The following is a 21,902-nucleotide window of genomic DNA, read 5'->3' on the forward strand; positions in this document are numbered from 1 at the left end:
TTCATTTGACACAGGGGGAAACCGAGGCAGAGTGAGGGTAAGTAACTAGCTCGATTCCTTGGTTAGTCCATGGCAGGGCCAGGATTCTCTAAGATCCGCGTCTGGGGTCAAGACACTAACCCTTAACCCCTGAGCTCTGCTGCCCCTCCCCGCCAGCCACGGGCCCAGCCCTCCTTGCCCTCTGAGCAGGAACGAAAGGCCCTCTGCTTTGCTCTGCTCCCCAGGGAGCGAGGGGACAGGCATCAAATAGGAAAAAAATGGTCAGACCTGTTACCTTTCCAGCCAGGATGCCACAGGCTGCTGGCTCAAAGGCCATCGAGGGCTCAGCACCTCACCTAGGGCAGGGGGAATCGGGATCCTCCCCTGGATCTGTGGCTCTCAAATATAGTCTCCCTCTCAATAATGAATGCCGTAAACATTTAGGAATGGAGCAGTAATAGTAATTATTGAGTACTTTACCCTTTTGTCTTTTGCACCAAAGCTAGCTTTTTCAACGTTTTTTTTTTTTATTTATTTTTGGGACAGAGAGAGACAGAGCATGAACGGGGGAGGGGCAGAGAGAGAGGGAGACACAGAATCGGAAACAGGCTCCAGGCTCTGAGCCATCAGCCCAGAGCCCGACGCGGGGCTCGAACTCATGGACCGTGAAATCGTGACCTGGCTGAAGTCGGACGCTTAACCGACTGCGCCACCCAGGCGCCCCTACCAAAGCTAGCTTTACATTAGCAGTGGTAATTTCTTTTTTTTTAACTTTTTAACGTTTATTGCTTTTTGAGAGAGAAACAGAGCATGATCGGGGGAGGGGCAGAGAGAGGGAGACACAGAATCCGAATTAGGCTCCAGGCTCTGGGCTGTCAGCACAGAGTCCGATGTGGGGCTCGAATACACAAACCGCGAGATCGTGACCTGAGCTGAAGTCAGGTGCTTAACCCACTGAGTCACCCAGGCGCCCCTATAGCTATTTGACCTACACACCGTGGCTGAGGATATTGATTCTTTTGTCTCTCAAATGTATAGGACAGTTGTGAGGACAGTACAAAGAATTTCCCTCCGCTCCTCATTCAGATTCCCAGACTTACTACTCACCACGTTTGCCCTTCATCACAGCTATGCATCTACATACTCATTATTTTTTTTCTTTTTCAAAACATTCGAGGACAGGCTGCAGACATGAAGCTCCATATCCCTCAAGTACTCTAGTGTGTATTTCCCCAACACAAGGGCACTTGCCTATATAACCATCATACAGCCCTTCAAGTCAGGACACTGATGCCCAGGTAACACTACCGCCCCACCCACAGACCCCATTCACATTCCCTAACCATCCAACAAAGTCTTCTGGTCCAGGATCTCAGCGAAGAACACATATTGCATGTAGTCTGTCTGTTTAGTCCCCTCCAACCTGGAAGATTCCACAGTCTTTTCCTGTCTTTCCTATCCAAGTTTTAGGGAATGCTCCCTACATTTGTTTCCTTACGACCAGGCTCAGGCTGTGCTTTCTCGGCAGGAAAACCCCAGAAAGGGTGCCGGGTTTTCTCCATGCGGCACATCAGACAGCACATGGTGCCTACCCAACCTGTCACTAATGATGTTAACCTCACCATAGGGTCAAATTAGGCTCTTCCAGGTTTCTCCACCATTAAGCCACCACATTTCCCTTTGTAATGAGGTGAACCCTATGTATGTCCCAGCCTGGTGCCTGAAAGAGGGTTTCCAGTCTTAACACATAGAGAGCCTAGTGGTCTCAATGAGTTAAGGGGATAGAGTTTAAAATTCAGGGAGTCTGAGACAACGAGAATTTGCAAGGCAGGACACCAGAGAAGAGAAATCCAGAAATCCGCAGACCCTTGAGTCTTTGGCTGAGCACTGATTTGTGCATGTGTACGAGGAAACTTCCAGAGCCAGTAGAAAACCTTCTGAAAGGAATAGATGGAACCATCCCCTGAGATCATACAAGGCTAGAAATAGTTCCCAGCAGATGAGGTAGAAACACCTCCTAATACACAAGGTTCTCAGTAGCAATCTCAGAAGGGTATTGACTCAGTAGTGGATCAAAATGTGTCCCAGACAAAAGGCTCCCCACCTAACAAAGGCTTTAAAAGCAAGCTGTGAAAAGATCAAACTGTTCTGAAGTAACTTAACTGTGTTCCAGAACAATGCCCAAAATATTTAAATGGATACTAACAAAACTCAGGCACCCAACAATGTAAAATTCCTAATACCTGGTATCTGACATAAAATCACCAGGCATGCAAAGAAAAATATGACCTATATCTAGAGAAAAAAATCAATTAATAGAAGTAGACACTGAAATGACATGAGTGACCGAATTAGTAGAGAAAGACCTTAAAAAAGTCATTATAAATCGATTCTATATGCTCAAGGAGATAGGGGAAAGCAGGAACATGAAGAAGAGAGAGGAAAAAAAGATCCAAACTGAACTTCTAGACATGAACAAGACAACATCCGAAATGAAAAATACACTGGATGCGATTAACAGTAGGGTTGGACTTTGCAAGAAAAGACTAGTGAACTTGAAGACACAGCAATAGAAAGTATCCGAAATGAAACACACAGAGAAGACTTAAAAAAAAAAAAAATAGGCAGAGTTTGGTGAGCCATGGGAGCAGATGAAATGGCATGAGGTTCAGTAGAGAAAAGGACAGGGTGACGTGGTGAGTGTGGTGGCAGGTCCCTGACCAGGCAGGCTCTGTCACCTAGGAGGGCGACTCTCACTCTGCTGTGGCAGGCCCCACCCCCATACTCGGATGCAGCTAGATTCCCACTGTTTCTGCCCAAAGACCAGCACCAGAAGCATCTCGAGACCCAGATTTGCTGTCTCTTTGCTGAGTGAATCCTACTGTCCCGGAGCCAGGCTCGATCCAGGGAAAGGAGCCCAGTCGATGACAAAATCAGCAAGCACAGCAGACACCTGGAGGCTGGCAGGACATCTCCACTTTTCAAAAGCCTAAAAATAGCCCCAACCACATTGGCAATCCCAGCAGCCCTGCCCGTCCCAGGAACACACCGCGGGAGGCCACACCGGCAGAGATTTCAGGTCAAGGGACAAAAAACTTGGACAAGTGCGCCGAGTTGCCACAGCATGGCCCCATTTCACCTCTGGGGGATGTCAGGCCCGCCACCAAGTGCAGAGAGCGTGCCACCACACACACATCACGATGGGACGCCCTGGGCCTCGTCAGGCACCCACCCCTGCCTCCCTCCCACCGCAGTACATCCAGTTACACCCTGCTGGAGGAAGGGGCTAAGCGGGTGCCCAGGCTGTGCCCAGGCTGAAGATTGGGACCTGGCTGGAAGGTTGGAGACTCTCCTCCTGCACCTACCTGCCAGGCCGGGAGGACCTTCTCAATGTCATTCAGGTTGATCCCGTCCCCGTCTTCTAGCTTCCCTTTTCCACACCTGGGCCAGAAAAGACAGAAAGGCATTGAGGAGTCGGCACGTTCACGCATCCTACCCCAGCCTGCCGAGCAGGAAGGGCAGGGATGGCCAGGAGACACCCGGCCCTGCCACCTCCAGGCCTGTAGGATCAGCCTGTCCCACCCAGAGCAAACAGCTCTGGAGAAACATGCTTTCCTTCCCCAGGCCTGGCAACACGGGCCCTGCCTGCAGAACAAAGGACTTCGTGCAGGCGGGCATTCTGGGAGCAGTCCAGAGGCAGGGGGCACTAAGGTGACATCCGACCCCCCAGGGAGGTGACAGAGGTACCAGATTTCCCCTCGACCCTTCCAGGCAAAGACGCTAATAAGCTCCTTGTTGATGAATACCCCAAAACCCGTCACAGCTCCTGCAAAACCTCATCATCTCGCCCCATTACACCAAAGGGGCGATGAGTGAACAGAAAGACCAAGCAACTTTCTTGAGGTCACACAGGCCCGCAACAGGGACTTCTCCCTCCTTGGCCTGACTCTGGGCCAGTCCAGCAAGCCCACTCAGATACCGATGCTTTGTCTTTACGCCCTCTGTGGGCAGACATACCAACAGGCCAGAGACGCTGACCCCAACTCGCCATCGAGCACCCATGTCTTCTGCATACTTAAGGTGCAGACTCTGGAATCAGACTGCCAGGCTGGAACGCCAGTTATGTCCCTTACTAACTGGGCGACCCTACGCAAGTCACTTAACCTCTCCGGACCTCGGTTTTCCCACTTGTCAAATGGAGATCATTAGTAGTGTATAACATCATGGGGTGGTAGGAGGATGAAATTAATGTAGCTGATATACACACACGCACACACAGGCACACCCATGTGCACCCTGTGCACACACAGGCACATCCATATTTACATACCATGTTTAATGGTAAATATGGGTAATAATGGCATGCAAGCATAGTAAAGTAAGTAATAAGGTAAATATATTAGTTCCACGAGGACTACTTCTGCCAGTACTAGTCCTGTTTACAACTATCTTACTAGCATTACTGTTACTCTTTTGTTAGTATTTTACGGCTACTACTGTTAATTGCTGCCCCAGGGAAGGATTAAGAGCCTAGACTCTGGAGCTGACCCAGGCTCACGTAAGTTGCTCATTTCTTTGTGCCTCCTAGTTTCCCCACCTGTCTAGGTGAAGATAACACTCCTACCTCCCTAGGTTGTGATGAGTTTTCAATAACACGAGGCCAGCACTTGGAACAGTGCCCAGGATGGATCAGTGATCACTGCTCTCATTGGTGTGACTATGGACCCAGACACGGTGAGGGCTGCCCAGTGTGACGGCCCCAGCATTTTCCAGCTGCAGCATTAAGGCGACTCTCAAAATTTAGAGGATTTATTTGTTCAATATTTGCCGAGCATCTCTTGTGTTTTGGGCCCTGTCAACCTCCCTGGGAGTCATGGAAAATAAATCTGCTGTGGTTCCTGTCCTCCAGAACGCAACAGCTCTTCGGAAACACGTCCTAAGCTCAACTGACAAGGCGGTGACCACCAGTAGGGGGCAGCATGAGATAAGTGTTATGAAAGACTTAGGGACAGAGGAGGTGGGGTGGCCACATAACCCACCAAGGCTGGAGTGCAAGAGGGCAGGAGGATGCCATCTATACCCCCCTTTTGACAAGAGCTTCTGCGTGGGCTCTGGCTTGGGCTTTACCCCAGTGTAAACAGGGCATAGACTGAACCCAGAGGAGTGCTGCCCAGAACATCCAGAAGCATCCAGAACCATCTGGGGCAGGAGGAAGGTGGGTCATGAGCTGGCTAAGCAGAGAATCCTGGAGAATGTCCTGGGCAGAGGGTAGCGGGGCAATGGCCTGGAGCTAAGCCCATGTATGTTGCCAGCTGGGATGTCAGCATTCCTGCCACTGGAGGGGGGTGGGGGTGTAAAGGGGATGGGTAAAGGGGGAATATGGAGCTAGAAGGCCAGGAGGTGGAGCTGGGGAGGAAGGGGTAGAAGGAAGGTGGGAAGGACACGTGGAGAAAGAGAGTTCTTACCCCCTCTGCCCCTACCCTCCACCCCCACCCCAGCCTCTTGATGTGCTGGGCTGCAGACAAAGATGCAGAGCAACCTCTGGAAACATCCAACCACCTTTTAACTACAGGTTGGCCCGTGAAGGTACCAATGGCCTGCGTCTGTATTTCATATGCACCTTGGCAACAGGAGAGGAGAAAGCTGGGGACTGTGGGCCGAATGGAACAGCTGACGCCCTCTCCCCCAGGTCCTGTGTGCTATCCCCCCACTTCCGGACTCCCAGCTGCCCTGAGCTCCAAGCATGCGTTATACGCCAGCCTAGCACAGCACAGGCGCAGCGTTTTATCCTCACCTCAGCAGCTCCTGGGGGCAGCAGGGGGCTGTGCAGGCAGGGCTGCTGTCCCCCAAGACCTGTCCTCTGGGGTTCAGAGCTCCCTGGGAGGACTGCAGGTACAGAGGGCAAAAGGTTGCTACAGACCAGCTGAGTCACTGCTTCCTACAGCGTTTCCAAGGCAACAGCTTTCTCTGATTTCTGTCCCTCCATGGAAACATGGGCTGCGGGAAGCCTTGGCAACCGAGAGGTACCCTGCTTCCGAGGGATGCTGCAGTGGCTGGGCACGTGGAGTGCATCCCCAGCATGGCTGGACTCTGAGGGTGACACAGTTCCTGCCTTAACCACAAGGAGGCCACCGGGTGCTGAACCCAGGATCCCCTAGGAACCTGGGGAGGCCAGCGTTCACCTATGCTCTCATTCCAACAGGGTCCCTCCATGCTGAAGGCCATCTCCCCTCTCCACCCAAGGAAAAGTGACCTCGGGAATTCTAGCAGATCCCACACAGACAGGACGATGGAAAAAGGAGCCGTGGTGAGAGGCTGGGGTCCCCTGGGAGAGTATGAAGCACGTGGTGGGTCTCTCCCCAGAAAAATATACACAAACGCATGATTTTGCATGAAAGTTTAAGGGGGTTAAACTGATTCACGGATACTCTGGTGTGATGACCGGGGCCTTGGATGGCGTCAGAAGGCCTTAAATCATGGCTCTTCCTGGGCGTGTCTGAAATGCGTTTCTCCCAACTGTACAATAGAGACAAGAGCCTCTCCCTCCCCAGGCTTTTTGTTCATGACTCTGCGCAGGTGGGAGCAGGGTGCTCAGAGAGGGGGTGCCCACTAGGGTGGGGTGGGGAGCAGGTGAGACGCAGTTATGTTTAATACAGCCAACAATATCAGTCATGTTTAGATGTGAAGTGACGGGAGGTGAGAGTGGACAGGTAGGGACTGGAAGGAAAAGTAAAAGCCATCAGTCTAAGAAAGAAAAGGAGAACAGCAAGTGTTGACAAAAATGTAGAAAAGCCCCGTATACTGCTGGTGGGAATATAAGACATTCAGCCTCTGTGCTAAATAGTTTGGCGAAATAGTTCCACAAAAACTTAAGACATGGAATTACCATGTGTGATATTGTGACTCATACAAGCTATATTTGGTCTTTGTCCCCAGTCCTAGTATAGAACTCCTCAAATCCTTGGAATTTCCTAAGTGAGGACAGAAGACAAAGTTGCGTTTTGTTATGTTAATGAGGCGACTGTTGAAAACCCACCTAGGGAATCTAAGGGAGGGAGCCGGTTCAATCATGTGATTGGAGGGTTAGAACTTTCAGTCCCAATTCTCAACTCCAGGGAGGGGAGAGGGGCTAGAGATTCAATCATTGGCCAATGGCCAATGATTTGCTCAATCATGCCTGTGTAATGAAGCCACCAAAAAAAAAAAAAAAAAAAAATGAAAACAAAAACCAAAACCAAAGGAGGGGCTTTGGAGAGCTTCCGGGTTGGTGAGCACAGGAGATTCTGGAAGAGTGCACTCTGGAGAGGGCATGGCAGTTGGCACCTTTCCCCATCCCTTGTCTGATGCATCTCTACCATCTGGCTATTCCTGAGTTCTATCCTTTGATATAAACTAGTAATCTAGCGGGTACCATGTCTTCCCGACTTCTGTGGCCTCCCTAGCAAATTAATAGAGCCCAGGGAGTGGGGGGGGGCGTCGCTGGAACCCCCAATCTACAGTCTGACATCTGAAGCACAGGTGACAGACTGGACTTTGGGCTGGCGTCTGCAATGGGGAGAGGGGTCGATCTGTAGGACTGAGCCCTCAACCTGGGGGGTCTGATGCTGTTTCTAGGTCGATGGTGTCAGCGTGGAGTTGAATCGTGGGACACTCCACTGGCATCAGAAAACTGCTTGGTGGCGATGGAAAAAACCCCACACACATCAGAACTGGTGTCAGAATCGGACCATGTGACTCAGCAATTCCATTTCCCAGGCACCTACCCGGAAGAGTTGAAAATAGGGACTCAACAAACACTTGCACGTGAATGTTCATAGCAGAATAATTGACAATAGCCAAAGTGGAAAAAACTCAAACGCCCATCAGCAGATGAATGGATGGACAAAGAGTGACAGACCCACATGATGAAATACACGCCACAGTGTGGACGAACCTCAAAATTTTATGCTGAGTGAAAGACGCTAGGCCCAAAAGGCCACATATGATCCCACTCATCTAAATAACCGGAAGAGAGAAATTCACAGAAACAGAAAGCAGATCGGTGGTTGCCAGGAATAAGAGGGAAATGGAGAGTCACCGCTTAGGGGACATCGATTTTATTCTGGGGGGGTTGAAAATATTTTGGAACTACCTAGAGGGGATAGTTACACACTATTATGAAAATATGAAATGACACGCAATTGAACACTTTAAAATGGTTAATGTGGGGGGCGCCTGGTTGGTTCAGTGGGTTGAGCATTCGGCTGTTGGTTTGGGCTCAGGTCAGGGTCTTGTGGTTTGTGACACTGAGCCCCGCCCGTGCTGGGCTCCATAGCACGGACCCTGCGGGATTCTCTCTCTCCCTCTCTCTCAGCCCCTGCCCTGCTCGAACTCACATGTGTACGCGCTCTCGCTCCAAAATAAACTTGAGAAGATGAGACAACCCGGTATAAAATCAAACACTACACCAGGGGTTCTCAAAGTGGGGCCCCTGTACCAGCAGCACCAATGTCCCCTGGGAACTTGTGGGTGGAGAGCCTCTCCGGACACCAGCCACCTGTGTGTTCCCAGTGCAGCAGAGATGCCTGCCCGCCCAGGGAAGGGCCCCTCTCTGCCCCGGGACAGCTGTAACCCTACCCACCCCTGTATAAAAGCCCCTGGTCACCCCTTACCCTTCCCGGTCGATGTGTGGCAGGGTCGGCTTGGGCGTGTGTCTCAGCTTCCGGTGGAACTGCGTGAAGTCCAGCTTTTCGGGCTGCAGGTCCCAGGTGGCACCACTAGAGGGCGAGAAAAGGTGAGAAATGTGAGGCAAGGGGGAGACCAGCCCAGTTACCCATGGCACCAGACAGCTGGGCACAAGCCTGGCAGGGAGCGTCTTCACAAAGAGGTGGGCAGGCTGGGGAGGACACCCACCAGCCGAGGGCAGGGTCGACAGAGACCCCTCCCTCAGAATGGAGCTGGCGGTGTCAGCTCTGTGTTCAGATAGTGGGGCAGGAGGCTCCCCATTCCTCAACCCTGCTGTACAGCAATGCATGTCAGTCTGATGCCTGCTCCACGGAGGCCCCCCCAAACACTTCAGAGCTTCCTTCCGGAAGGCTGGAAATAAAGGAGGCCAAACATCTGTCACGATGGCAGCTCAAAATGGTGGCAAGGCAGCTCTGAGGTACATAAGGCAAGTCAGTGGGGTGGGAGGTTGAGCCCCACAAAGTCCCAGACCCAGGAGACAAAGGTGCTTCCATTCTGGGAAAGCCTGAGTCTGAGCCACGGATGTGCCTGGAGCACGCCCAGCGTTGGCCAGCTCCAAGGCCAGGGGCGGAGGGGAGCTAAAGGGCCACTGCCCATCCAGAGCCCCAAGCCGTCACTCCCCAGGGGAGTGAACATATGGTAGGCACCCATTAGCAAACCTTTCAGGGGCACCATCTCCTCATACTGAGGAACCCTGGCCAATACCTGTTCTTCCGACCTGGCCCTTCAGGAACCTTCTAGAATCTGAGCTACTGACCACCTTTCCTTCCTCCAGACCTCTCTACGGCCACCCCCCGGCCTCCAAACCCTACGACCTCAGGTGAAGGGAAGTATCTGCAGCCACAGCCGTCTGTCCCCGGCTCTCACATGGGTGGCCTGGTGTCCACCATGTGCCATTCTCCTTTGCTCTTCCAACCACTAGTCAGTCCATCCCTTTGCCTTCTCTCCCTCTCCCCTGTGGTTAGACTGTTAGTGTCTGTCTTCTCTTTCCCCTCAACCCTCTCTCTGCCTCCTCTTCCTCCTCTTGGATGGTCTCCTCTCATTTTCCTTCCTTTGATCTTTCTCTCTCTCTCTCTCTCTCTCTGACCTCCTTCCTCAGGTGCCTCATCCTTGCTACTTCACCCCCTCTTCGTTTCTCTCCACTTCTTGATCAAAGAACATTCAACATTTACTCAACTTCCAAAGACCCCATGGGGCTTCTATAAGGACAAGACCTGGGGTCCCAGCCAGAGGCATATGCCACAGACAAGAGGAAGAAAGGCTTACCTGAAGGAATCAAAGGTGTTGGCAGCCCAGATATCCGTGCCCAGCATGTCCAGAGAGTTGTCTTTGCTGCCATTCTGGAAGAGACGGGATGAAAAATGGGGACATTGTTGGCTTGGTCAGGACCCTGAGAACACGTGGCCAAAGTCCTAATCCCAGAGAAGGCCGCAGAGGCCTTCCTTCTCTTCCCTCGGTTGGTCGTTCTGGGCAGCTTGTAGGCTGGAGAGAGCCACTGGAGTGAGCATCCTGGCCAGTGCACCCAGTAAGTCACGAGGACCACTGCCCCCCGGCCCCCCGCCTAGGTACAGGCCCTCACTTTGCTGTCAGACACACCCAGGTACAGGCCCTCACCGTTGCGTATGTCAGACATAGAGCTTTACTATCAGGTACAGAAATAGCCTGGGTTTCTGCTGTCCCCAGCCCATGGCTCCCCAGCCCACTGCCAGCTGGATGGCAGTGGCTGCTTCCCAGGCAGAGGCTCTGGAAAGCCAGACACACTGGCAGGTCCGTGTTGGAAGGCTGACTTCCTCTGGAGTTAAGCCCCACTTCTCGAAATCAGGAGGCCCTGAGAAGCCCCCACTGACCAAGGCTATACCAGTGATTAAATTCTCTAACTCTCTAATTCTCTAAATTCTCTAAATTCTCTAAACCCCGTTCCAGTCTTTGTCCTCCAATGTCCCCTATACGATCCATCCCATAGATACACAGAAAGCGCTTTATTTCACCCAGTTTCTATCATTTGGCTTCTCTGCCCCTTGGCTGACAATCTCCCCAAGTTCTCTGACAACCTGCCTTACTCCTAATGCCCTCCATCCCTCGTTACCCCTAGTCTGCTTTCATCATCACACTCTTTAAAATCAAGATTTTCACCTCCAGGACCACTGGACATGTGCCTGCCTTATGACCCAGGACGTCACTCACAGGTATAAACACAACCAAAACGTGCATAGACGTTCACCAACAGTACGAAGCACACAGAAGTACAGAGCAGCACTACTCACAATAGATCCACACTGGAAGCCACCTAAATGCTTCCCAGCAGTTGACTAGACATGCAAATTATGGCATAGTCACATACTGGAATATCGCACAGCAGGGAGAATAAACAAATTAAAACCTACAACAGCATTAATAAGCCCCCAAAATGTAAAGAAGAACAAAAGAACCCAGATACAAAAAAAGCACCAACTCCATGATTCAATTGATATCAAGTTCAACGACAGGCCAACGAACTAATCTGTGGAGACAGAATTCAGGAAGCGGGGGTCCCAGGAGGGTCCTGGGCAGGGGGTGCTGCTAATGTTCTGTTTCTTGATCTGGGTGCTTGTGTGTTCAGCTTGTGAAAACCCACTGAACTGTATGCACGTAATATGTATACTTTTTGTTCATGTGTGTTAGGACCTCCTGGTTAGAGTCCTGATAGTATCCCCAGCCTTTGTTTTTAGGACTGATCTGTCCCCACACCTGCCACTTCTCAGGTCTACTAGCTCCTACACTGGATGATCATTTGAGACCTTTCCACGGGCCTAGGCCTAGGCAGACACTGAAGACACAGAAGTGGAGGAGTCACAGACCCTGCCTGCAAAGAGGGGTAGGTGTGCAATGACACACATGTAATAAATAATTACAAGACAGTGCGATATGTGCATTGATTCAAGGAGCCATAACGGGACCAGAGCGCAGGCAACTTTGCTGGTGACTCCTCCTGAGCAGGGGACGCAAGGACACATGGAAGTGAGGCAAGCAGAGAGAAAAGCAGGGAAGGGGTCATTCTGGCAAAGGGGACAGCATGAGGGAAAGGCAGGACCCAACAGGGCGTTATGGGGAACTTCAGGGCCTCTGGCTTTGCACAGGGGGCACAGCAGCCCAGAGAGTATCTAGGATCACCCACACAGGGCCAGGGCCTGGCCAGGGCCTACTAGGGGCCCCACAAGTGCTCCTCGGTGCTTGTTGGGGTTGAATTGTGCCCCCCCCCCAATTCGCATGTTGAAGTCCTAATGCCCAGTACCTCAGAATGTGACTTTATTTGGGAATAGGGTGGTTGCCGATGGAGTTAGTTAAGATGAGGTCATATGGGTGGGCCCTCATCCAATATGACTGGTCCCATTATAAAAAGAGGAGATTTAGACACAGAGACAGACATGCACAGTGGGAGGAGGCCATGGAAAATTGGAGTCACGCTGCCACAAGCCAGGGAACCACTGCGGGCTGGGAGACAGGCCTGGAACAGATCCTTCCTTGGTGACTTCACAGAGATCATGGCTCTCCCCACACCCTCATTTCAGACTTCTGGACTCCAGCACTATAGGACTGATAATACCTTTCACTAGGTTGAGCCAGTTTGGGGGTCAGAAGTATGGAATCAAGGAGACCTAGCAAACTAATATGGCAATCGACCATCCACCCCTCTAAAAACTCCCTTTCTGAGGGTGGTCAGTCATGTCCCTTCCTCCTGCAGTCAGCAGATGCCCCCCGCACCAACCCCAGGACCTTCTCACGTCCTCACAGCCACACTAACCACCTGAGGGGGTAGGGTCTCCTGCATCCTGCAAACAGAGCAGCCCATGCCGGCTCAGGCCAGTCTCTGACCTCCCAGCATCCACATCCCCAGGAGCCAGCCCGTGAAAAGTCCCATCTTCTATCCTCCCTGGTGGCGATTCCCCTGCAGACCACAGCCAACATCACCCCAGAGGCTGCTGGACAAAGCCCCAGTGGACTAGAAAGGAACCCGAACCAGGCTCAATGACTCCACCTCTGCCTCTCCCAGCAGAGACACCAGCACCTTGACAAAGAAGCCCCATGATTTCGGGATTTGGTTTTGTCTTTGATTTTCCTCGTCTTCCAGTTGGTCAGAGTTGGTAAGCACGCTCTCCTCCCTGCCGGCATTGTACTCAGCATGCTTGACTCACCAGCCTCTTACGTGGAAACCAACCTAGTTTCCAGGGAGAGAGCAGTTTGCGGGTACATTCCAGCTTTTAATCAATCTGAAGGCAAGGAGCACCCAGCGGAGGGGCCCAAGCGCTTGGACCTTCATAGACACCAGGCAGGAGACAAAGAGGGGGTGTGGGGAAAAGAGAGAGTAGTAAATGGGGGGGCTGAGGGGACACACGGGAGGATGCATGACCTCAGACCTCATCAATAAAAGGAGGACTGGCCCTGCCTGTGGCACCACCAGCCAGAGCCCCAGGTTCTAAGTGACAAAACTTTCTGCTCCCACCATGCCCTGAGAGGCCCCACAATCCTCTCTTGTGAGTCAACCGGGCCATACGTAACCTCTCCATATGGTGCCACACGGTGGCTCTGTGCACCTCGGTGCTTCCTACACACACCTGTCCACTCCTGCATTCCCACAATCCCTTTCATTATCGACAGTGACCTATCAACCCCATCTTGCTCCTCTCCTGTTCACGTGACCACCTGGGAGGCTCACGTGACCGCCCAAACTGCAGTAACCTTGCTCTGCCCTAAACTAACCATCCATGCAGGTGGAGTGAGGCAGCTCTCGTTCCATCTGCATATAGTGACCTTTCTCCCGCACTAGATCAGGGATAGCCACCTCTCTGGGTCCCCCAGAGCTCTTCGCCCGGTGCCTAAGAAACGTCTACGGGACTGACTTTTGCTTCAATCAACTTTCATTATCTTCCTCTTGCCATTTGTGACCTCAGTGAAGTCTGGGCTTGAGATTCTTTGTATTTAAATAAAGAGCGCTCAGAGTGTGACAAGATTGGTTCCTTCTGACCAGCAAGGCACGGACGGACACTGCCACCACGCCTTCTCCCTCCAGTGGCAGACATCACTAAACAAATATGGCGTGATTTACAGTCCTCTAATCAGGTGACCCCTAATGTTCCAGGACCACCCCTCCCTCCCTCCCCGAGTTGCCTCATCACCCTCCCAATCCCAACTCCTGGTGTCTGGCTGGCTTCCAATTCAGCAGCCCTGGAGGAGGTGAGGGCACTGGGCAAGGTTGAAGACCAACCCCCCCGCCAGGGCCGCTGAGCTGGGGGAGCCCAGGCCAAGATGCCTATCTGTGCTGAATCAGAACAGGAAGGTAACCCCATGAACAGGTAAGAGGGCAAGTCTGGAGAAGTTCACAATGAGAGTCTCGGTCACAGGGGACGACCTACTTATCTCCGATCTATGTGACACAGTAGCTGTGGCATATTACACGACTCTGGATGTTTCCTCAGAGCTCGTTGCAACAGAATGTGACGGGCATATAATCACGGCATGCAACCGTTTCTCAACAGGGGCTGGGGAAATTGCCTGGCAGTTGGAGGCAAAATCAATCTCCATCAAATCTTGGCCCACAGAGGGAAGACCCCGCCTGCTGAGGCTTCCTTTGCTTCCCTGTCAATGCCGGGATGGTGGCCCAGGCAGTGCCCGGAGGGGTCAGACTGAAGGCAACGGCAAAGCTGGACCACCAGGAACCAAGAGCTTCACGCTCCCGTCCCCTGCGCCCCAGCCCTGGGCTGGCACCTTTCAAGCTGACCATGAGGTCACCTTGCCACGGGGCTTCAGATCCTGCCAAAGCCTTTAGGGTGTCTGGATATTCCCGTTTCTTGAGTTCTGGGCGCCAGTCCTCAAACCTTGCAACTCCCAGCACACGTGTGTGCATACGGGCCACCTGTTCCACAAACTCTCCTATTATTACAGAGAAGTCACAGAGGGGCAGGGGTTTGCAGACAGACAGACCCACAGACAGGCAGACTGCAGTCTGACTTCTGGAACCTCCCACCTGGAGCCAGACCCACCCCACCGTCCAAACCACCCCCACCCCTTACTCACACTGAGCTGCATGAGAGGCAAGGACAAGCAGAGGACGGAGCAGAGGGTGACCAGCGCTTGGCTTGTCCCCAGGTACTCCCTGCTCTCCCAAGCCCCAGGCTGCAGCCGACTACTGCGGGGACCTTGGCTTCCCTGGCACACTAGTAACGCACAGTGTTAGTGTGAAGGGCTCTGAGGTCACGCCAAGCTATCCAAGATAGGGGCTTATATTCCTCTTTGCACCACTGTACCCTTCCTAGACTCACAGAAAACAAATGTCCTCCCCAACCCCAGTCTTTGTTTCTGATAGGCTCCAGCTCAAGACCCCTCCTCTCCGCGGCCGAGCATTTCCTCGGCTGACGCTAGTGCCCCAGGAACCCACAGCACGTCCAGCGCTTCCCGACTCTTCGACTGCTGTGCTTCCCAGTGGTGTTCTAGAAACACTAATCCACTGGCTCTTAAATGTCAATGTGCATCAGAATCACGCGGGGAGAGGAGCATTGCCAGGTTAAATTTAGTGCAGCTGGGGTGGTCCATGGAACACACTTCTAGAAACTGGATGTTCAAAGGGTTTTGTGGGGAAGAAAAGTTCAAAAAGGCTCCCTTGTCAAATGTTTGGGACGCATTGAGTTAAAAGATTGCTGTTGTTGTTGTTGTTGTTGTTGTTGTTGTTTTTAATGTTTACTTATTTTGAGAGAGAGAGAGAGAGAGAGAGAGAGAGAGAGAGGCAGAGAGAGGGGGAGAGAGAGAATCCCAAGCAGGCTCTGTGCTGTCAGCGCAGAGCCTGACATGGGGTTCAAGCCTACAACCGTGAGATCATGACCTCAGCCGAAATCAAGAGTGGGATGCTTAACGGTCTGAGCCACCCAGGTGCCCCAAAAGACTGTGAAATGAATTACTTTACTGCCAAACTTCTTGGTGCCTTTATTGGTCTTAGATGGATGTTGACTCTGCAAGTATTTCCCAAACTCCTTTGGCCAGAAAGCCACCCCATCCTTCCTCTTTATTCCACAGAGGACTAGGGTTCCACAGAACCTACTTTGGGAAATGGTCTTCTAACACTCTTCCTCAATTATGCTGCATCCCCTCAACGAGGAACCCTGGCTTCACTTTTTGTTGTATCCCTCTACTCACTCACTTCTCACCGTAGCCCTGGGACCCAGCATCTTTCATTAAAAATTTTGCAGCAAGGATTCAGGTATCTAGGCACTGAGAGCCCACCACAGAACTGCACTGGCTTCTTCAAGAGCATCCTCTGCTGTGCAATTCCTGTGTCTAGAGCTCTTCTCTGAGCCCCCTCCCCTCCCCAGCCCTGAGGTCACCCGGGCCCTGCCCCCCAGGTTGCTGCAAGGCCAAGGTTCTGAGAAGCCTAATCAGAAGCAACCACCCTTTTCAGTGGATCGTTTTTAGCACTTAAACGCTGCCGAATCCTTCACAACAGGCCCTTTTCCTGGCAATTAGGGGGCCTCATGCCAGTGTGAACCGTGCTGTTCTCAGAACAGATCACAAAGGGATAATGAGCGCTTTAAACCATGTGGAAGAAGAAATGGAAACAGCCCGCCTACGGGCGGGGAGACTGGAGCCGCCTGAGAGCCTGGCCGGTGCACAGCTACCCCCAGCTCAGGGGAGTCCGGACTCCGGCAACGACAACAGCCAACTTTCGCTGACGTAGCACTCACTGAACGGCGGGTACCCTCTGAGCACTTCACTTTGGTCACAACCCTAGGAAGCCCCACTTCACTGATGAGAAAACGGAGGTTCGGAGAACTTGCCTGTGTTCAGAGAGCTTGTGCCCAGGATGGGAATGTATACAACAGTGTGGCCCAGAGTTGATGCTCTTACCTGTTGCACCGTGTGGTGACATTATTCAGATAAACTGTGGCCTCACTGCAGACTGCTATAATGCAGTCAGGTATCCATCCCATCCAGACATTTGGGTTCTCTGAGTCCACCTCTGCCTACGTTTGGGAAGACAGTGCTGGTGGAGGGAGCAAATCGCCTGCAGTGAAGGTAAGAGGGAGTCTGGGGGTGGGAGATGGAATGTATAAAGAAGCGGGGTGGGGGGGGCTCTGGACCTGAGTGAATGAAACAAGGTAGGAGTGGATCACTGTACAGTAGAGAAACATGCTAAGTCAGGAGCAGTGAGAAAATAAACCCTCCTCTGTGCTGCTGGGTTCTCTTTACTAGTACACAACTGTGGAGTGATTTACATGCCTGTGTGTAGGTAGGTATGTGTCGACAACTCCAGGCTACAAGGGTTTAGAAACTAAGGGGAACTTGACTGTCTAGGACAGCGCACAGGAGGAGGACCGCTTCCATTATTGGGAGGGTCACAGGTGAAGTTCCATCTAGAGGAAGCTGGGGCATGTCAGTCTGGACTTCCCCCAGCTTATCTGCTGTTAGTCAGCTGTACCAGGGGACACGGAGGCAGGGGTGGCCAGCCTTTGGTCCTGGCTTCCCACACCTGAAAGCCCAGTATGGGAGCAGCTGCACAGGGCCTAGTGCTGGACACCAGGCAGAAAAGGGCAGTACAGCCCCTGCTCCCCAGATGGCTCACGGTCCCAGGACATCTCCCTTCCTGGTGCAGAATGTCCTTCCACAGATTCTGTCCATCGTGAGGGCCAAGAGCAAGGCTGACCCTAACATGGATTGTCTCACTTCATGGACACAAGTTCCTGGCATAGCTGATGGGGAGGGCCATCCCTTTAGACATAGACAAAATTTCTCTCCTTCCTCTCCAAGGACCCCACCGCAACTCCCCTGCCTCACCCTGATCTATCACCCACAGAAATGGACTAGTCCTGAGGTGATCATCCCTGCCCTCACAGGTCATACCATTCAACCAAGAGTCACAGAAACAAAAAGAACACTGGAAGATGGCACGTATGTGACAAGCACCATGTGACAAGATGTATGCCACCCCTGTTGCTGCCTTTGGACGAGACAGCAGAGGGGCTCTGAGATTCCGGGAAAACTTCCTGAGAGTACCAACATGGTTTGGACTAAGAGTGGGTAAAACAGGACTCCAGGCCTGCAAGCTGCTTACTGGAGGGCTCAGGAGAGTCACTCAGCATCTTGCACCGATGCTGCTTTCTCTGTCCCATAAGCATTTGGACTGGACCAGTGATTCCCCAGTCGGGGTAGGGAGAGCAGGCAGAACAAACGAGACACTGAGACCAAAGGCCCCAAAAGTATCTCCTGGGCCCAAACAGGGGCTTCCAACAGGTTGGGTCTGAAACTCCTCTTAGGCTCAAATTAAACCAAAATTTGAGATACAGTCCTGTCCTAGTAACTGTGCATGTGTGTGAGTGTGTGTGCATGTATGTGCATGTGCGTTCAGCACCAAGGACAGCACCTCACATGCTGGTGGGAAAGACCATGATGGACCCCCCCCCCCAATATTTTAATGCCCTTACAACAGAAGGGTCTTTGAGGCAGGAGAAAGGCAGAGCAGAAGCCAGAAGAGAGGGCTTCCTGGGTGTCACCAGAGCAGAGTTCAGGAACCAGAAAAGGCATTCCTTTCATTATTCCTGTCTGCCCATTCTATCCCTTCCCTCTCTAACCTCAACTGTTTTTAATTTTTTAATGTTTATTTATTTTTGAGAGAGACAGAGACAGAGCGTGAGCAGAGGAAGGGCAGAGAGAGAGAGGGAGACACAGAATCTGAAGCAGGCTCTAGGCTCTGAGCTGTCAGCCCAGAGCCCAACTCGGGGCTTGAACCCACAAACTGTGAGGTCATGACCTGAGCTGAAGCCGGACACTTAACCAACTGAGCCTCCCAGGCACTCTGTACCCTGACTGTCTTTGAATTAAGAACCAAAGGGAGAGGTAGGAAATAATGACCGAAGCCTGTGACCAAGTATTCTTCTCCTAATCTTACCCTTTCTGCAAACTCTCTTGGCTAAGTTTGTGCTTGCAGATTTAAATGGCCATGTTATTTGAACCTGGACTGGTCAACACCACAGGCTACTTCTGGCTGCCTTCCTATTCGGCATCTGCTGAAATAATGCAGGCCCGTTTAAGCGTCCCCAGTTGTCCACCCTGCATGTCCTTATGCAGAGAAAGGATCCCATCCTCCAAGACTCCTCACTAGGAGGCCTCTTGAAGCTCCCCAGTCCCCAGAGATTCTCCCTTCCTGCCAGGCTCAGACTCAGACCCACGGAAGTCCAGAGAAGAAAGGAACTGAGAGATCATCAGGTCCGGGGGTGACCTGGGGGTTCTGCAGAGGTGCTCCCAGAGCATTGAGGCAGATGGAGTAGGAGACAGCAAGTGGGTTCCTCCTTCCCTTGCCTCCCCAAGCAGTTTTGCCCCTTTTGTTTTCCATACGGGATTTCCCTGAAAGCTTCGGATAAGACAAAAGGTTCTGTTCTTTAAAAAAATTAACTTTTATTTTAGATAATTGTAGATTCACATATAGCTGTAAGAAATAACACAGAGATGCCCTGCACCCTTTACTCTGTTTCCCCCATGTGGAAACTTGTAAAAGTATAGTTCAATATTGGCGCCTGGGTGGCTCAGTCGGTTGAGCGTCCGACTTCAGCTCGGGTCATGATCTCGCACTCCATGAGTTCAAGCCCCGCGTCAGGCTCTGCGCTGACAGCTCGGAGCCTGGAGCCTGCTTCGGATTCTGTGTCTCCCTCTATCTCTGCCCCTCTCCTGCTCATGCTCTGTCTCTCTCTGTCTCAAAGATAAATAAAAACATTAAAAAAAATTTTTTTTAAAAGTATAGTTCAATATTAAGACCAGGATATTGACATTGATATGGTCAAGATGCAGAACATTTCCATCAGCACAAGGTTCCCACCTGCTGCCCTTCTGCACCACACCCATTTTCTCCTGCCCCTCCCTTCTCTACTCCCTGTAACTGCTAACCTGTTTCCCGTTTCTATCATCTTGTCATTTCAAGAATGTTATATACATGGAATCATAGAACATGTAACTTTGGAGGATTGGCTTTTTTCACTCGGCATAATTCCTGGGAGATTCACCCAGGTTGCTGCATGTGTCAGTAGCGGATTCCTTTTCACTGCTGAGTGCCACAGCTTGTTTTAACTGTTTACCTGTTGAAGGACATCTGGGTGGTTTCCAGTTTGGGGCTATGATGAATAAAGCTGCTATAAACATTTGAATACAGGTTTTTGTGTGAGCATAAGTTTTCCTTTCTCTGGGATAAACACCCGGAGTAAAATGACTGGATCAGATGGTACTTGCAGGTTTAGTTTTTTAAGAAACTGCCAAATTGTTTTCCAGAATGGCTGTACCACTTTGCACTCCTACTGGCTATGTGTGAATGATCCGATGTCTCTGTATCTTCACCAGCATTCGGTGTTATCACTATATTTATTTTAATTAGCTATTTTGATAGGTGTGAAATCTCTCATTGTGGCTTTAATTTGCATTTCCCTTACAAAAAGATGTGGAACATCTCTTTGTGTGCTTCTTTGCCGCCTGTACATCCTCTCTCTTCAGGGAAAAATGTCTCTTTGTGTCTTTTGTCTATTTTCTAAGTGTATGGTTTTAAATGTTGAGTGTGGGGAGTTCTTTATATATTCTGAGTACTAGTCCTTTGTCAGATACATGTTTTGCAAAATTTTCTGTCATTTGTCTCTTCGTCCTCTAAACAGGGTTTTTCCTGTTTAATTTTGATAAAGTCCAATTTCTCATCTCAGTGATGAGATCTCATCTCATCTACTGATCGTCTTTTCCCATTTAGTTTGAAATATTTCTGGTTCTTAGGATGACAAATGATTTTTTTGTTGCAATGGGGACACTTTCATGTTGTGTTATGAAACTCTGAATCATATTTAAATCTTCTGTTTTTGACTGCCTTTTTGTGATGCTACATTGGCAGGGAAAAGGGAGGGTATAGCCTCACAACTGCCATTGCAGGTAGAAGTCCAGGGTAGCTAGCACTTGTTGTTATGGCTCCATGGAGGTGGGAATTTCAGGACTCCACAGTTCCCAGGGACCTTGCATGAAGGTGGCCTCATTACCACTGGGCAACAGTGGAAGTCCCAACTCTCTATTGAACTTACTCTGACACAACCCAGTAGGGAGGGGAGGGGCGCCTCAATACTGCTGAGTTGGGGTGAAGTCCAGTTCCCAGATGGCCTCCAATAATACCTTGGGGGTTGCAAGGACCCTTTGTATAGGCTGGCAGGGATAAAAGTTCCAGCTGCCCGCCTGGCCTTCTCTGACAACATCCCAGTTGGGGGGCGAGGGGAGGGCTCATTACAACCCAGTGAGGGTGGCAGTCTAGACTCCCACTGGGTCTTTGCTGGTGTGAGCAAGAGTGGGGCTGCACTTTGTTCTATGCTATCTGGCTGGAGTAGAGCAGTAATTTTTAAGTTTTTTTTTTAAGTTTTTTAATTTATTTTTGAGTAAGAGACAGTGTGAGTAGGGGAGGGGCAGAGAGAATCCCAAGCAGGCTCTACTCACAAAACTTTGAGTTTGGGGGCCTCAAACTCACAAAACTGTGAGATCATGACCAGAGCTGAAACCAAGTGTTGGACACTCAACCAACTGAGCCACCCGGGCACCCCTAAAACTTTTCTATCTTAATAGAAAATATCTTTGCCTAGACCTTTGCTTAGAGACAACAGACTTTCATTGGTACCTTAAAAAAAGATCTGTGTCCACTGCCATTTCCTAGTTACTTCCTTCTTCAGCCCCAAGTCTGGGATGTTAGAGGCAAAAAGGAAACTCAGGAAAGTTACCACAACGTCCTTGCTCAGGTCCCCCAAACCGTAGCTGGTCTGCCTTCTTATCTCTACCTTTCAGAATTTTCTTACGTTTGCTTCATACAGAATGTCTGGGATCTTAGTTGTACTCAGCAGGAGGAATATAGAAAAGAATATATACTCCATCTTCCCCAAAGCAGAAATCTATGTCTGTATTTTTAACAATATATTTTGATGGTCTTAAGTCCAGATCATCTCGTTTGTCAGAGGGAATCAGGCTATTGCAAGATGATGTGTCTCACCCATGACCCAATGGTAAGTCAGAGGTACGGAAGCTAGGACTCACATCTCCTGGCTCCTGGGCCAGTGCCGTTACCATGACAGCATGGCTCCTCCTCCCTCCTGCCTGTGTATCTGTGTATGTGGCCTCCTCTGCCAGCTGCCAGCTCCCCTGTAGATACCAGCCCACTCCTCCCTGTATTCACACAC

At 51.0% G+C, this 21,902-nt stretch overlaps 1 protein-coding gene across 7 annotated transcripts in view; it reads right to left on the bottom strand.

Annotated features, from left to right (window-relative positions):
* Positions 1-21,902, bottom strand: part of CTIF (cap binding complex dependent translation initiation factor) — a 296,900-nt gene that overhangs the window by 174,988 nt on the left and 100,010 nt on the right. For all 7 annotated transcript variants that reach the window (XR_004344270.1, XM_032595318.1, XM_032595316.1 and 4 more), the window contains 3 exons: positions 9,970-10,043; positions 8,631-8,735; positions 3,345-3,420 (listed from right to left, as the gene is read on the bottom strand). Coding sequence is in view for 6 of the 7 variants with exons in the window: in XM_032595318.1 (XP_032451209.1) it covers positions 3,345-3,420; positions 8,631-8,735; positions 9,970-10,043 (255 nt within the window). In the remaining variant the exon portion in view is untranslated. The remainder of the gene's footprint in view (positions 1-3,344; positions 3,421-8,630; positions 8,736-9,969; positions 10,044-21,902) is intronic.

This window comes from Lynx canadensis, chromosome D3 (genome assembly GCF_007474595.2).
Source record: "Lynx canadensis isolate LIC74 chromosome D3, mLynCan4.pri.v2, whole genome shotgun sequence".
Lineage (NCBI taxonomy): Eukaryota > Metazoa > Chordata > Mammalia > Carnivora > Felidae > Lynx > Lynx canadensis.